Raw genomic sequence first — 14,743 nt, forward strand, 5'->3', positions numbered from 1 at the left:
TGAGCTTTTCTGTTGTAGCTACTGCAGAAAGACACAGAGGGCACGTAGCTGAAGTGAGTTGCTTGTTCCTTTTCATGAATTTTAAAAAAATACTCTTTAGTCGGTCAAATTATGACATGCCTTATACTTACTGGAAATAATGTAATTTGTTGTATCTGACAGCAGGTAAATTGCATCTTGTAGTCTTGAGTTTCTTACTGTTAAGTTGTCAGTCAAGTACCTAAAGATGGAGTTAGGAGGAAGAGATGTTTATTTGGAAAAAAAAACTGCTGGAACAAAAGACTCCTCAATTAGGAGAATGTGCATTTTGAACATCTAGTAGTGCTTCCTCTCTGTCATAAATGTTTTTCTACGCTGTGCATTTGTTTTTCAAGCTTTGTGGTGTAAGGCATTTGCTTTAATAGAGAAGGCTGTTGTCATAAATGGGTTTTGCAGTGTTCTGTCACTTTTTAGCTTTATTGTGAAACCGTGTGGCAGGAATCTAGTGAGTTTGCAATTGTCTCTCTACTGTGGTCATATTTTCCTAGTTCTTTTTCTTTCTCCCTTTCTTCATGTTAAGCTTCTGGTTTTGGGGTGGTTTACTTTTATTTTGGTCAATGAAAATTGAAACTGTAAGCCTTGAATTCTGATTTGCAGTAAAAAAAAGAATGGTCATTTCTATCTGTGCCTGAGTGTGAAAGCAAATGCTTGCAGTCTTTATGGCCAATTGTATAAATGCTGTGACTTTTTAAAAGAGTCTCTCACCTTATGTTCCTCTATAATGCCATATTATCTCTCCAGTTGGACTAAAATAAAAGCTGTGTAGAATCCTAGTTTATAAATTCATCAACTTATTTTGATGGCCATGGAGAGTGATTGCTTCTCCACTTTTTTGTTCAGATTTTTCAGTTGGATGTTATCAAGGTACTATTGTGTGTTACTTCTATGGCTTTGGACTAGATGATGAAAAAAGCCTAGTTAAAAAGCAGACATTTTGCCCTGCCTATTCCTACTTAAGCAAAAATTCTCACTGGCAAACAACTGCATCTCTGTTCACCTGGAGGATGCTAATTTTGATCTTAGTTTAACTAATGCAAGTACCAATAGGCTTCCTTCTTCTACTTTTTACTGGTATACATTTTTATTTTTAAGAAACAGTGTTTTTATTGTTTCTCCTAAAAGGGTACAGTTTAAAGCAGCTCTTTCCAATGTGATATACTTTCCAAAGACAGATAGAAATAGCTTCTTTATGGCTTGAAACATTTATGCTGTACCAAACTTGATCACTCCAGTACAAGTACTGCTAACATTCTTGTTTTGTCCCAGGCCAATTGCATGTTTTAGTAAGTTCTATGTAGGCTTTCAGCCCTTGACTCGTAAATTTTGAATTTCCCTAAGTTTAAAGGAAAAATGACTAATTCTCTCTGTCAGTGTGAAAAGCCAAATATTTTGAGGCATTTGCAGATATTTGGCATGTTAACTGATAAGGGTCTTAGTAGTCTTGGGACCCATTTCTTACTTGACTGTGCAAAAGGTTAAGATGTCATTACATTCTTCCCAAAGTTATACTACTGGTTTTAGCATTATGTTTCTCATTTTAAATAATTAATTTAAAATGAGGGCTGCTTTTCAAAAAATACCTTGTGAATCCTACTGCAGACTTGAGGTACTGCAGTCATTGTCTTGCAATAATGTGGCATTCTGCTGTGTTAACTGTGTTGTTTGATTTCAGTTTCTCAGTTTTCATTAGTAAGTTGTGTTTATTAACTTTATTACTAGAGTCACAGATCCTTTGCTTTCTAGGACATTGTACATTAGGGATGTGCAGGTGCTTTAGGTACTACAATAAAGAAATGGTGGGTTTTGTCAACAGCTGTCTCTGTTCCATCTCTCATTTAAATTGAGCATAGTTTCTGCAAGGTATAGATATATATATGTGAGTTTATTGCTCAATACAGGCTGTGAAACATGACACTCTAGTTCTAATTTACTACTCATTTGCTCTGTTTTTCTTGTCCTGTTTGACTGCAATATAATCATACCGTGACAATTCTGTCCTGTATTAGAAATCAGACTGGATTTTCCTTCACCTGGATGACTTCTCAGTGTGCGATAGTTCAGGTGGTGCTTTGCTACATGGAATACACATTGGAGATACTCAACAGAACAGCAGTTTCCAATCCTTCCCAGAAAGACAGCTACTGTAGGAGTTACTGTTACGTACCATCCACATTTGAGCATCTGATACCTACTTTAGTATAGTGCCAATGTGGACAGAATAACTTAATCTCTCATCTGTGGCTTTTATCTGTGTGTTATTTATTATTATTATTATCTAGAATTATACACTTAAGACTGTTTACTTTCTATTGAATAGAACGTATCAAAATCCATTCTGTTTCTGTCGTTTTCATAGCAATTTTCCTAGTTTTCTTGCTATGTTTGCAGTTTATCAAAGATCTTTGAAGAATTGAAATTGTATACTTGGCCTCCATCAGAAGGGCATGGAAATAGAGTGGCTGAACTGACAGGGGTCAGTTGGGCTCTTGGTAGTCAGCAGGCAAAGGCAATTTTCATATGCAAAAGCTCTCTCTATTTTGTGCTCCTTGTTTTCAAATGACTGTTTGAAATAGTTCCATTGCATAAGTCTCATACTTTTTGCACAGCTGTTTCTTTCCTGATGTTAGGAATTCTACATTATGTGTCACTTTCTTCCTTTTTTGGAATTATACATTGACTGCAGCAAGTTCATACTCCAGTTTTGATGTGTGAATATAGAAGTTCATAAATCTAAATACTCTCTAAGACTACTAGGCTCTGAACAGACTCTGTACATAGAAAATCATAACGAATTCTTGGGTTTGAATCCTGTGAATAAATTTCAAGGTCATGGGTTTTTTACCTTGTGAGATCTAATAGTGCTCTGCAGCTGAGCACAACACCTGAGGATGTGCAATTGAAGAAGAAAACCTCTTGAACTGTCTGCATGTACTAGGATATCAGTAGATGATAGCATGCATTTTAACTATGGCACTTGGAGCATGCATGAGATCTAAGCTCTGTTGTGTGGTAGCAGCATGTTTACGCATCACTGTGACATTCTGTCCAGTCCTTCAGGATGCAGCCTGTGTTTTGACAATTTGGGTGGGTTTTTTTTACTAGATCAGAATAAATTCTGGTGCAGTTCCTTTGAAATATTATCTACTGGATACAGTAGATGTATTTGAAAAAAAATAAGGAGGTAGGTAAATACAATGTTTTGTAAACAGTGTACGAGAGGATAGTCAATTGAAAAACAATCTTCATTGTGTCAGGTGTAATTTAGTTAAATCAATGGAGAAAACCCCACATTCCTAGTGTGTTCAGTTTGCTTTTGAAAGAACAGGTACAATTGTCTTGTCAGGCCCTTGATAATGGGAGCTCTAAAAAAAAATAGCTAGGCAGAGCTCCAGTGTAGCTAAGCTAACAGCAAAAGCTAAAGTTCCTTGACAGCTCTGGAGATAAAGACTTCTCTGAAGTACCACATCTAGGGTGATATTTCATCCTGCAGCATGGAAGATAACCTGTTACCTCATGTGAAGGACACCCTTCCTCATTAGCTTGTGAAAACATAATCCTTTCTCCAAACAAAAACAATCAATCAAACAAAATAACCCTCTATCCTACAAAGCCCCCAACTCTACTCTTTAACTATTGCAAGAAAACTCTGGTTTTCATGATGCTTGTAAAATGCTGCATCCGTCCCATGCTTGTCTTCTTTAACTGAACTTAACTGTGTTAAAGCCAAAGTCAACCATACTCTTGTCCTTGGTGAGATTTTGATTTTGGTATCTTTCATGTTTACTAAAGAACCTCGTGTTGAGTGGAAGTGCCTAATTTCAACATTTTCAGCTAATTGTTTTATCTTTTTGTTCTTGCCTTTGATAAGAAGAGTTAGTACTTAATAAATTACGGTGATCTGTGGCTTAACATTGAAAAATCTGTTCTTCAGAAACATGGTTACCTATATTTGATGTGAGTCTTCAGCCTTATCAGATGCATCAAATCCACATCTAAAGATCCTTTGGGTTTTCTTATAACCCCTGGTGATAATTCTCAGGAATTCCTTTAGCAATAGTTTATTAGTAATTTAAGAGGCATAGAAAACTTAAATGTTCATTTTAAAGTCAGTGCAAGAGCCACTTCTTCCATCATAGACATATTCCAGTCACAGTGCTAAAGAGGTTGATGAAAGCACATTTTTAGCTGCTGCTGTTCTTTGAATCTGGTATGATACAGTCATACTCAGTTTAATGTAGTAAAACAAAGTCAGTACACTATGAGTGAAATAACAAGTAACTTCCTTTTCTTGAAGGTGCTCTGTAGTCCCCAAGGGGAATTTATGAAAATCCTGAATTTTTTATCAGTGACTTTTTGTACAAAGTTGTGGGTTTGCTTTCCTCTTTCATCTTTACCTTTTTACCCTCATCTTGTAAGTCTTACTCTTGAGACCTATTCAGAAAAAGGTGCTTAGTTACTCAGTGTGTAGCTTAGACTGTTGTCCTGCAAGAATGTCTGCTTATGCCCTAATTGTGAGGAGAACATTTTGTATGCTCCACACTAGTGTAAATTTTCAAATAATCAGTACTGTAATCTGAACAGCTTTATCACAGAAGTTTCTCTTTTGGGGGAGAGGAGAATTAATTGTTACAGATGTGTAAGGAAGATCAAGAGACACCTGTTAACTATGCTGTTTTGAGTTTTGCTGTGTAGATGCAGCATTAATTTACCTGTGTCTTCTCTAACCTCACCTTTTTTCTGGTATACCCTTTTTGTTGTATACCCTTTTTTCTGGTATATATTTTAATGTTTATTACTGTTCTAGCATTAATTCTATAACTCACTGACTTCCATGGTCATTTTTAACCCTTATACATAAAAACCTCCATCGGAGCTGAAAAACTTACTTTTAATTTACAATGACTTTGAAATGTTTTTTTGAGAAAAAACAGAGTTCATCTTTATTTTCATATCCTGCACTGCCCTGGGCATACTTGCTCTACCAGTAGGATGTTACATTAAGTTGGTAGCAGTTTAGTTTTGTGCTGGTGGTGTGCTCTGGCTGAAGTCATCACCTGAAGCACCTGAGATCTTCCAGTCAAAAGGACATCAAAATTATTAGAAACTGGAACAGGCAAAGCTTGGTTTATACAGGTGTTGATGCTAAAGGGTGAATTCCCCATTTAGTTACTCTTGCATAGCTCAGTGGTGTAGCTGCTACCATAAATCTCATTATGAATTTTTTGGAGTTCATAAACAGCTTGCAGAAATGTTGCTCCTCTGGGCCTGGGGTGTCTGAAAATAACTACCATTTTTTATCCTTGGATTGAAACCATGTGCTGAATAAACCTAACTATAAACAATCAGCACATAATTTCCTCAACCCCACACCTTTTCAGGTCCGGGTCCATGACTAGGCCACCCCAGATCACCTTCTCCATTATGGTGTGGTGCCCCAGTGTACAATATGCTGGTGACATTTCACATCCCCCCCCCCTTGATCTGCTGGAGCCAAACTACATGAGTAAGGTAAGTCCATTTATTTTTCAATGTTGCTTAGTTCTGTAAAGTTTTTATTGTGTACCCTATGTATAATTTTTTATTAGGGGCAAAAAACTTTACAAAACCATGTGCTATTGAAAAAGGACTTGTCCTTAAACTACAGGCAGCTCAGAGATAGACGTAGTGTCACCAGCATATTTAGGAACCTATTCCCAATTAAAAAACAGGTAGTTGATACAGGTGTTGGTGACTTGCACTCTGAGTGTGTGCATGAGTATATACTAGTAAGAACATTTTCAGTTATTTGGGGAACTTGCAGTATGTTCAATATTAGAATTGGAGGCCACCTTTTCTAATTTCTAGTTGATAATTGTATTTTGTTTTTTGCCTCAGGAATTTACATAAGAAGCAAGTTTGTCTATGCCACATCTGCAGGCAGTGAATTTTCTCTTGGTTAGTGCTTGTCTTTCACAAGCAATGTCTTCCACATGACTGAATTTCTTATATGTGACACGGCTTTTTGTTCTGGTAACATATAGAAGAGCAGCAGTGTTCATGTACTTTAGATATACTTGAAAAGTCAGCAGTAAGAAGCACAGACATCTGCCCAAAACTGAGACTTCTAACCCTGGGAATGTAACATCTTGAATCTGTCAAATTTTTGTAAAGTAGGGATTGCAAAGGAGAAGCATTAGCATCAGTTTGGAACATGATTTTGCCTTGTTGAGATTTTTACTCTTTTATTTAAACTCTTGAATCTCCTTATCTCAAGTCTTTAAAGTAAAACTTTCTTGAAGCCTTGAAAGTTGTTTTACCAGGTCATCCCATTTCATTTCTGTTGCTGCTTTGTTGGCCCTTCTCAGGGCACGGAGCTGCCTTATCTGAATCTAAAGGGGGCTCCTTGACTCCTTTTCTCACGGTCCAGTCTTCTGTTGCAATTCCCTCAAGTAGAACTTGGGAACTTTAGAGAAGTTTATATTTTAGAACTCCAGAATGTATTTCATTACACTATTTAGCTTTGAAAGAGTTACTCTGTTATTTTTTATTTCCATCTTTCTTCTTACATTTGTTTTATGCTCTGCTGTATTTCAGTTCAGATTTTTGCAATCTGCTGATCGTGTGTGTAGAGCATTTAAGGTTACAAAAGCGCCGTCCTTGTAGGATGTTCTTGACATGTTACTGAAGTACAAATGCAATGCAACATCAATCTAAACGGCTCCCTATTTCTTAGCCAGATGGGCAGCAAATTGCCCCAAAAGTGGAAGAAGTGAAATTTCATCAGGCAGTTATAACTGAATGGTTAACATGCAACTCCAGAAATTTGCTCCAGGGTTTAAGTATATCTGTCTTTTCATGGAGATGTAATGCAAATCCTTTCTCTTAAGTATATGGTATTTTTTAAAATACCCTGAATTCCTTCCATTGTATTGTGGCCTGGACATAAGAGAGTGCTTTAAACACAGACATTGTAAGTCTAAAAAAATTCAATTAAGTATGGTACGTTTTCTTCAGTGTGGTGGAATACTGTGGGAAGCTTAACGTGCTTAAAACTTTTTTCTAAGTGAAGGAAACTTTCTTTTGAGTAAAACCAGAAAGGTATTAGTGTATTAAGTTGACATTTGTTAGCTCAATGGTATTATACTGTCAATAATTAGTATTAACTTTATTTTATTTTGTAGCATTTCATCTAGATAGAAGAAATTCACCACCAAACAGCTTGACACCATGTCTGAAGATTCGCAATATGTTTGATCCAGTTATGTAAGTAAATGTTTTCTTTCTGTATTCTTTTGGAAGAGGCCATTTCTTTCCTCTTGAGAGGGGTTTGGAAGAAGTGAGGAAACATTAAACCTTAAAAGAAATTAACAGGTTGTAGAACAAAGAAGATCTTTCTCTTAACACCTGTGAGAAGAGATTAAAAATCCTTATTGTCTGTCTTCTGTCCTCCATTGTCTTCCGCTGGGTCTTTGGTTCACTTCTTGAAGAGCACTGCATTTAGTCAAACTACTTGGAGTAATGACTGGTCTTTCTCAGTTAATTTTGTAAATGTTCAATTATATCAGCTGACAAAGGAAACTAATGTCGCCTAACAACAGACTGTAAATTTTTCAAGTATTGTTAAGTATTCCGGAGTATTTAGTCTGTTATAGAGCTTGCACAATTTGCATTTAAAAGGCTGAATTTAGATCACTTACTACTTTATGGCACTGTAACTGCCTAATTTTGAAGCAAATGGATTTTTGTAGTGGGAACAAATTAGTGCTAAATACTGGCTTCTAATGCTTATGTGTAATTCTAAAGTATGTACTGTAACAAGCCTTGTTTCACGTGCCAAGAATTAAGGAATTTTTTGGAAGTCTTTTAAAGCTTCATCCACTCTTATTTTGTTACATTCCCTCTGGTGGACTAGAACATGCGAGGAGTTGGGGACTAACACATAGGTTATGCCCCCTCATCCTGTCAAATCTTCCTCTTCTATGAGCTGTCTTTCAGAGGATTGCAGCTGAAGGAAGAACTTTTTATCACACCCTTGGAGTTATCTTCAAACAAACAAACAAAATTCAAAACCCTCAGTGCAAGACAAACTATATTATCCAACTGTTTGTGTCATTAGAGGAAGAAGGGTTTGTGTTCTTGTCCCACAATCTGAAAAGGTTGAATGCTATCACTGTGCACCTGAAACAGAGAATGTACTGGTATACGTCATTAGATTGGCATACTGTTTTGACATTTGCTGTGGGTGCAAGGTATGCCTAACAAAATTAGTTAGCTGCTCTTACGTTATAAGAATACTAAGAGTTATGACTAAATATGTTCTGGTGATATGCCAGTGCCTGGCAGAAGCAGCCCCATAACAGAGGTCTTTTCTCTTGACCTGAGAGTCATATGGGGAATGTACCAGTTAATTTGTATTTATCAGTGTTAGCGCAGTAAATAATCATCTTTCTATTGCCAAAAGTCAGGACACTTACCAAGGGAAGAACTTGTCTCTGTTTGTTCACTTGTGCATTTTGAACCCTCAGATCACAGCAGCAGACTTAAACTTTGGTGTGTGTTCTGGACCAGTTACTGTACTGGACAGAAATGTGTTTTTTTTTTAATATCAGTCTGAACATCATTGCATAAGCCCATTTTAGGACAACGCCCCACTCCCCACATACAGATTATTCCTTTTGATTCCTAGGGCTGAAATTTCTAAATACACTATTTACTCTATATTCAGTAGTAAAAGCCCTGAATCTGCCCCAGAGGCATATACCAGAAAATTATGTCAAGTTGCACAGAAACCAGACTCGGTGAGGCAGGACAAGATTGTTGTAAATGTTTAAAAAATTATGTACCTAATTAAATCTTTCATTGTTTGCCTAGGGAAATAGGTGATCACTGGCATCTAGCAATTCAAGAAGCAATCTTGGAGAAATGCAGTGATAATGATGGAATTGTTCATATTGCTGTTGACAAAAATTCACGTGAGGTGATTGTCTTTCCAGTAACATCTTAATACTTTGTTCATCCTTTTCTGCTGGACTTGTAAAAAACACAAACCCCTCTCTCTCTTACTTTAGGGCTGTGTATATGTCAAGTGTCTCTCTCCGGAGTATGCAGGAAAGGCTTTCAAGGCATTACACGGATCTTGGTTTGATGGTAAGGAATGCGAGTTTGTAACAAAATGCGTGTAGAAATGACAGAAGATGGGTGAAGCTGGAGTTTTTAAAAATGTTTTATATCCAAAGTATTGAACAGTAACAAAAAACCTGGTAAACTACTTTTGATGTAATGACGTTGTGTTTTACATCTCAAAGCAAAAAATGACAGTAGTGAACTAGAAGGTTTCTCTTTTCCTATTTCTTTGCCTCATAGGAAAGCTGGTAACAGTAAAATACCTGCGACTAGATCGGTATCATCATCGTTTTCCCCAGGCTCTTACTTGTAACACTCCGCTGAAGCCATCAAACAAACACATGAACTCTATGTCACATCTGCGTCTTCGAACAGGCACAACTAATTCTCAGGGAAGTTCCTGAGAAGACTTTCTACAACTGCTAGGACTGTTACTTGCAACAGGAATTTTCCTGTTTGGCTGCCGTCTTCCTTTTTTAGTGCTTTTTGTATGTAATACTTCAATGAATTAAATAAAAGTTTGAACGTTCCAGAAATCTTGTTTCCAAAGGGACTTAGCAATGAGGCAGTAACACTGAGCTGACAAAAGAGAAAAAGAAAAAAAGTTGCTTCACAGAGTTTTCCGGGGCTATAGTAAACCAATGCATTTAAGTTTTGCATGAGGACTACCGAATTCATTATACATTTGCAGATGTGGTGACTGTATTTTTGCACCAAGAAGTGTTCTTGATAATACAAAAGCATGGAGAAAAGAAGACTTCCTGTATTCCCATAGTCTCCTGTGAAATAATCTTGTGGGTATTTTGTAACAACCTACAGTTCCTGATGGTGAATAAGTTAAAAAAAAAAAATTCAGTCAACATTAGTTTTTTGATGCTGTATAAGAATCTTCTTCTGCAGCTGGGGTATGGGGAAAGTGAGTTTGGCATAAGTGGTTGCATATAATTATGAGGGAAAACAAACAATGTGGATGTACGGGGTTTTGTATATAATGTAAATGCTGGTGGTGGCAAAAATGGTTGTGTTCTGTGAGGATGTCTGCATCGAAGCAGCAAATAAGCTTCCTATTTTATTCAAAACTTAATGTTTTATATTATTTTGGCTGTACCATGACAAGAGGCCAAATACCTAAAAGTGTTGGATACAGGTAAAATATCTTTTATAGGTTTTTTATTAAAATGCCTGACTGATTTTATGTGAAAGGTCTGATACCAATTGTAATGAATTCAAATTTGTGAGCAATAAAGAAGCAATTGGCAGATACTGGAAAAATATTTTGTGAAAAGCTGTATTTATTGTTACAATTGTCAGGGCTGTGACAAAATACCATTGGGATTAAGTGACATTCCCAGTACATTATAACTTGTTTTAATAAACCTGTTAAAATCTTAAAAGGTACATAGTTTCTTGCAACAATTTCGGCTGATGAAAACTAGTACACCTGACAGTAAATCTTGTGGTTCCAAGCTTGTAAATTTACTAACTTTTACCTAGAAGTACAAAATTGTTGCTGAGAAGCTTAGTTGCAAATCTAAGATTATTGGCTTTACTAATCCCCACTCCTACAATTTTATCTAGTTATCCAGCTGAACATTCTGTAGGAGGTGAGACTGGGAGCTCACCGGTCCCACAAATTTTACTGAAACTCACTTTACTTTGTAGATATGATGGATTTGCAGCATGAACTTGCACAAATAATGCACGTTTTTTCTTATGGTTAAGTAAACATGATGCACACTATTCTGCAACAGGAAATCCTATTGTGCCTTACCTTTGTGCTTTTGTGGGCACCATGTTTATTATTGGAGAGTTTGTTAACCGAAAAGTTTTGAATCCTCAGTTTTATGTCTCAGATGCTAATGAATGAGTATATATAATATATAATCAGCCATGCAGAATTCTGCTTACCAAGGACAAGTACATATTTTTGATGGGTAAGTAGATTGTGCCAGGTCTGGTAGATTTTGATGAGTTTTACTATATACATATTATGTATATGTATAATATACATGTATATGTATTATATATATGTATATAAACTAATTTTGTTGTATTTGATGTGCATCATAGTGATTTGTTAACCTGACCTTAGTGACCCCATCCTGTGACCTGTTGCAAGAGTGAATGTAAAAATAGTTGTGGCATTTTAAAAGGTTGCCTCGATGCAAATGCATCAATCTTGCTTCTAAAATATATTTCTTGTAAACACTGTACATTTAATTATTGTAATATGTACTATTATGCAGCTTATTTTACCTTAAACTGTTAAGTTGACCAATATCCCTTCCTGCAAGACAGAGGGGAATGTGTATAATACCTGAACATTTGAGAAAAATCAGATTTTGTTGTAATTTGTCACCCTATCCTGTAAAAACAAACAAACCAGACTCAAATTAAAGGTTTATTAGGGGTTTTTATATGTGTTTCACCTTCTAGATATTTGGATGTCTCGGACTCAAATACTTTTTTCATCTGGGGGGTGAGGGGAAGATTAATTTGTCACAGCCACCTAACTAATTTTTAATATTTGTTAGGATTTGAGCAGGTGCTGCCTTGAGCTGACACACACAGCTGAGCTTCACTTGACTGTCTGTCAGCTTGACTTTTGCCCTAATTTTGTACATAGGCAGTGTAGAGGCATAACCTTGATGTCTAAGTTGTGGACGGGGTAAAGAATATTAGCCTTGTGCTTTCAACTTATTTCTTATATTTTGAGCTATAAAAAGTCTTCAAGGGGATTTTGATAGACAAACAGAAAACACTGGCTTTTTTTCCCCGTTCTTCTACTCTGTTGTTTTTAAATTGTTTTAGTGACGATTGGAAGGGTGGCGTGGCAGGAGGAGCAAAGACGGGTGTTTAAGTCTGTTATTTACATGCATTTGCCCCGCCTGCTCGTACCCGTTCCCTGTGGAAGGCGAGCGGGAGGAGAAAGAATTTCGATGCCGTTCATTTCTCCCCTTTTTTGAAGCCCGGCACTAAGTGCTGTCGTAGTTCCGCGGCCGGTGCTGAAGGCAGGAGCTGACTCCGGGTGTGAGCCGGAGCCGCCGTGGCGCTGCCCCGCTCCCGCCGGCGCCGCGCAGCCCGGTGAGGGTCGCGGCGGGGCTGCCTCCCCTCGGCCTCCCCTGGCCGGGGCTGTGGTTCGGAACTGCGGGACAGTCAGTTCAAAAGGGCGAGGGGCCGCCCCCTCGGCGCGCCCGGAGCGCACCTTTAGCCCGAGGGGCGGTGCGCTCCGGCCGTGCCGCAGCGGTGGGACGGGACGGGGTCCCGGCGGCCTCTCCGCGCTGCCGGGCCCCGCCGGGCGGGCGGCGAGAGACTCCCGGCTCCATGTTCATATTTGGCGTTGGCCGCCGGTGCCCAGGAATTTCCCGTCATGCTCGCCGGGCGGCGGGCCCGTCACTGCGCTCCCGCGGGGGGGCCGGGGCCGCTCGCTCGCTCCTTCGGGCCGCTCTCCATGCGCGCTGCGCCGCCGCCGCTGCTCCCCGCGCTCTGCCTGGCCTTGGTGGCCGCCGCAGGAGCCGCAGGTAGGAGCTGTCCCCGGCGCCCCCCCTGCCCACCGGCCCCGCCGACGCGCCGCAGGGAGGGCGGGCCGGGGGCTGCGGCGGGGGCGAGGGAGGAGCGGCCCCGGCGGTGCGGGGGGCCGGGCCGGGCCGCACCTGCCGGGGCTGCGGCGGGGCGGGCGGGTAGCCGGGTGTGCGCTAAGGGAGAGCCCCCGGGCCCTGCTGGCGCCGGGGGGCGGCGCTGGGGTCGGGTCTCGCTTGGGTCGATCCCCGTGTCACGGAGCGTGTCTCTGACAGCGATCGCCGTCCCCGCATCCCGGCCCCATCCCAGCCGCATCCCGGCCGGGCGCCCCTGCGGCCGCCGCAGCGCCTGGACCCACGGGCACGGCGCGGCTCCGGGCGTCCTGCGCTCCGGCCGGGGCTCCTGTCTCAGAAGCGGGGTGACTGGTGTCGGGATGCACATGGGAATAGTTGGTTCGGGGAAGCAGCGCTTGACCGAGTTCAGTTCTGCCGCCGACGCCAGCTCGGTAGATTGTGCTGCGCTGGGACAAAAAAAGGAGCTTAAACTTCATGTATGAGCTCTGAATTTGGTTGTGTTTCTCTGAGGAAGCTCAGTGTGCTGGCTGGTTGGGTTTGTTTGATGTTGCACTACTGACAGATCCAGTTGATGCATAAGACAAAGTATAATTTATTTCTTACTGTCCCCTTCCCAAGTTAATGTAGCTGTACTTAGTGCATCTTAATATCACTGAAATAGAAATGAGACTAAATTAAGCTTCCTGTAATATTTGACAAATTAGCTATAAATGCTGGCTTCCTGCTCGAGCCAAAATTCCAGTCATTATTCTCTTAGCATAAAGGCTAGTCTGAAAGCACAGTGATCTTAAATAGGGATAACCGTGCATTAAAAATACCAAATCTATCAGTGGTTATCTACAGATAAGGCCAGATGTTTACCATTATCTAGCGATAAATGCTGTAAGGTGATCTCTGTAAGAGTTCTGATATTAAACATAGCTTTTAAGAAAGTATAGAGCCTTATATATATCACACTTTTAGCTCTTTTTCTTTTAAGCTTCCTGTTGTTCTGTTAAAACAGTTATGAAACTGCACTTTATTGACAGGTAGATGTCCGAAAGAGATATCTGCAATAGCCAGATACTTTGCCTTACCGATAACGACTTGTTTATGTCGAGTGGTCTGTAAACAGAAGAGCCATCTCCACTCCCACTATGGCACAGTGCCACTTATCTGAATCCAGCATTAACGCTTAGAATTTGTCCTGCTTATGTTCTTGCCCCCACTGAATTGACAGAAGTGCTTGCTGTCATATGTGCTGATGATTCCCTACTTTTTATTACACTGCTGCGTGCCTTTGCAGTTCGTCATGATTCCTTGTCTGCCAAATTTGGTTGGTAACAGTGCCCTTTAAGTCTGATTCTGGAAGTAGTTTCCATGTGGCTTGTCATCTTAATCAGACGTTTGCTCATAGTTTCTAAAAGAATTGCCTGCCTTGCTGTAGACATGGCTTATTTTAGAACAGTATTTCTTAACTGTCTTTTAAAATTTATGTAGGGAATCAAAGACAATCAGTAGCTTAACTAGAGTTACTAAATAATCCTAGAATTCTAAGATGAAAAAAGGATTATTTTTTAAATAAAGTTCTGCATTGATTTCCCAAAACCACTCAAATTAGTGCAGTTAAATTATATTTAGTTTAGTCTAGAATGTGGTTGGTTGGTCCTTTTCCTGTCTGATGTTCTTTGGATCTTTATAACACAGATTTGGAAAGATTTTTTAGGAGGAAAGAAGAATTCTATTTGTCTCCCAAAAGCACGATCTTTAAAAAGAATGCCTTTGTATATGGGGTAATGTTTCTATATTTGGTAGCAAAGCCATATAAAGCAGTTGATCATAAACAAAAATAAAATCTTTTGACTGAATGACCTTGCTCATTTTTCAAACTGGTGGCAGTTACACGCTCTCATAAGGGTTTGGTTAATTTAGATTTTTATGTTTGTACATATCATAAGAATTCCTTAATTTTTGTTTTTACGTACAATAAGAATTCCTTGCAGCTGTTCAATTAGGGCAGCTTGCACAGG

The 14,743-nt window shown here is 39.4% G+C and overlaps 2 protein-coding genes across 3 annotated transcripts in view; both read left to right on the forward strand.

Annotated features, from left to right (window-relative positions):
- Positions 1–11,578, forward strand: part of LEMD3 (LEM domain containing 3) — a 41,878-nt gene extending 30,300 nt beyond the window's left edge. The window contains exons 10-13 of the mRNA XM_050325348.1: positions 7,200–7,281; positions 8,890–8,995; positions 9,087–9,165; positions 9,382–11,578. Of these exons, the coding sequence (XP_050181305.1) occupies positions 7,200–7,281; positions 8,890–8,995; positions 9,087–9,165; positions 9,382–9,545 (431 nt within the window). The 3' untranslated portion in view covers positions 9,546–11,578. The remainder of the gene's footprint in view (positions 1–7,199; positions 7,282–8,889; positions 8,996–9,086; positions 9,166–9,381) is intronic.
- An 894-nt stretch (positions 11,579–12,472) lies between these two features.
- The window catches only part of MSRB3 (methionine sulfoxide reductase B3), an 84,681-nt gene continuing 82,410 nt past the window's right edge, over positions 12,473–14,743 (forward strand). Inside the window, exon 1 of one of the 2 annotated variants that reach the window (XM_050325368.1) lies at positions 12,473–12,662. In XM_050325368.1, coding sequence (XP_050181325.1) covers positions 12,512–12,662 — 151 coding nt within the window. In that variant the 5' untranslated portion in view covers positions 12,473–12,511. The remainder of the gene's footprint in view (positions 12,663–14,743) is intronic. The other variant, XM_050325369.1, reaches the window with a different exon arrangement.

Source organism: Myiozetetes cayanensis, unplaced genomic scaffold (assembly GCF_022539395.1).
Source record: "Myiozetetes cayanensis isolate MyiCay16 unplaced genomic scaffold, myiCay2020 scf3, whole genome shotgun sequence".
NCBI classification, from domain to species: domain Eukaryota; kingdom Metazoa; phylum Chordata; class Aves; order Passeriformes; family Tyrannidae; genus Myiozetetes; species Myiozetetes cayanensis.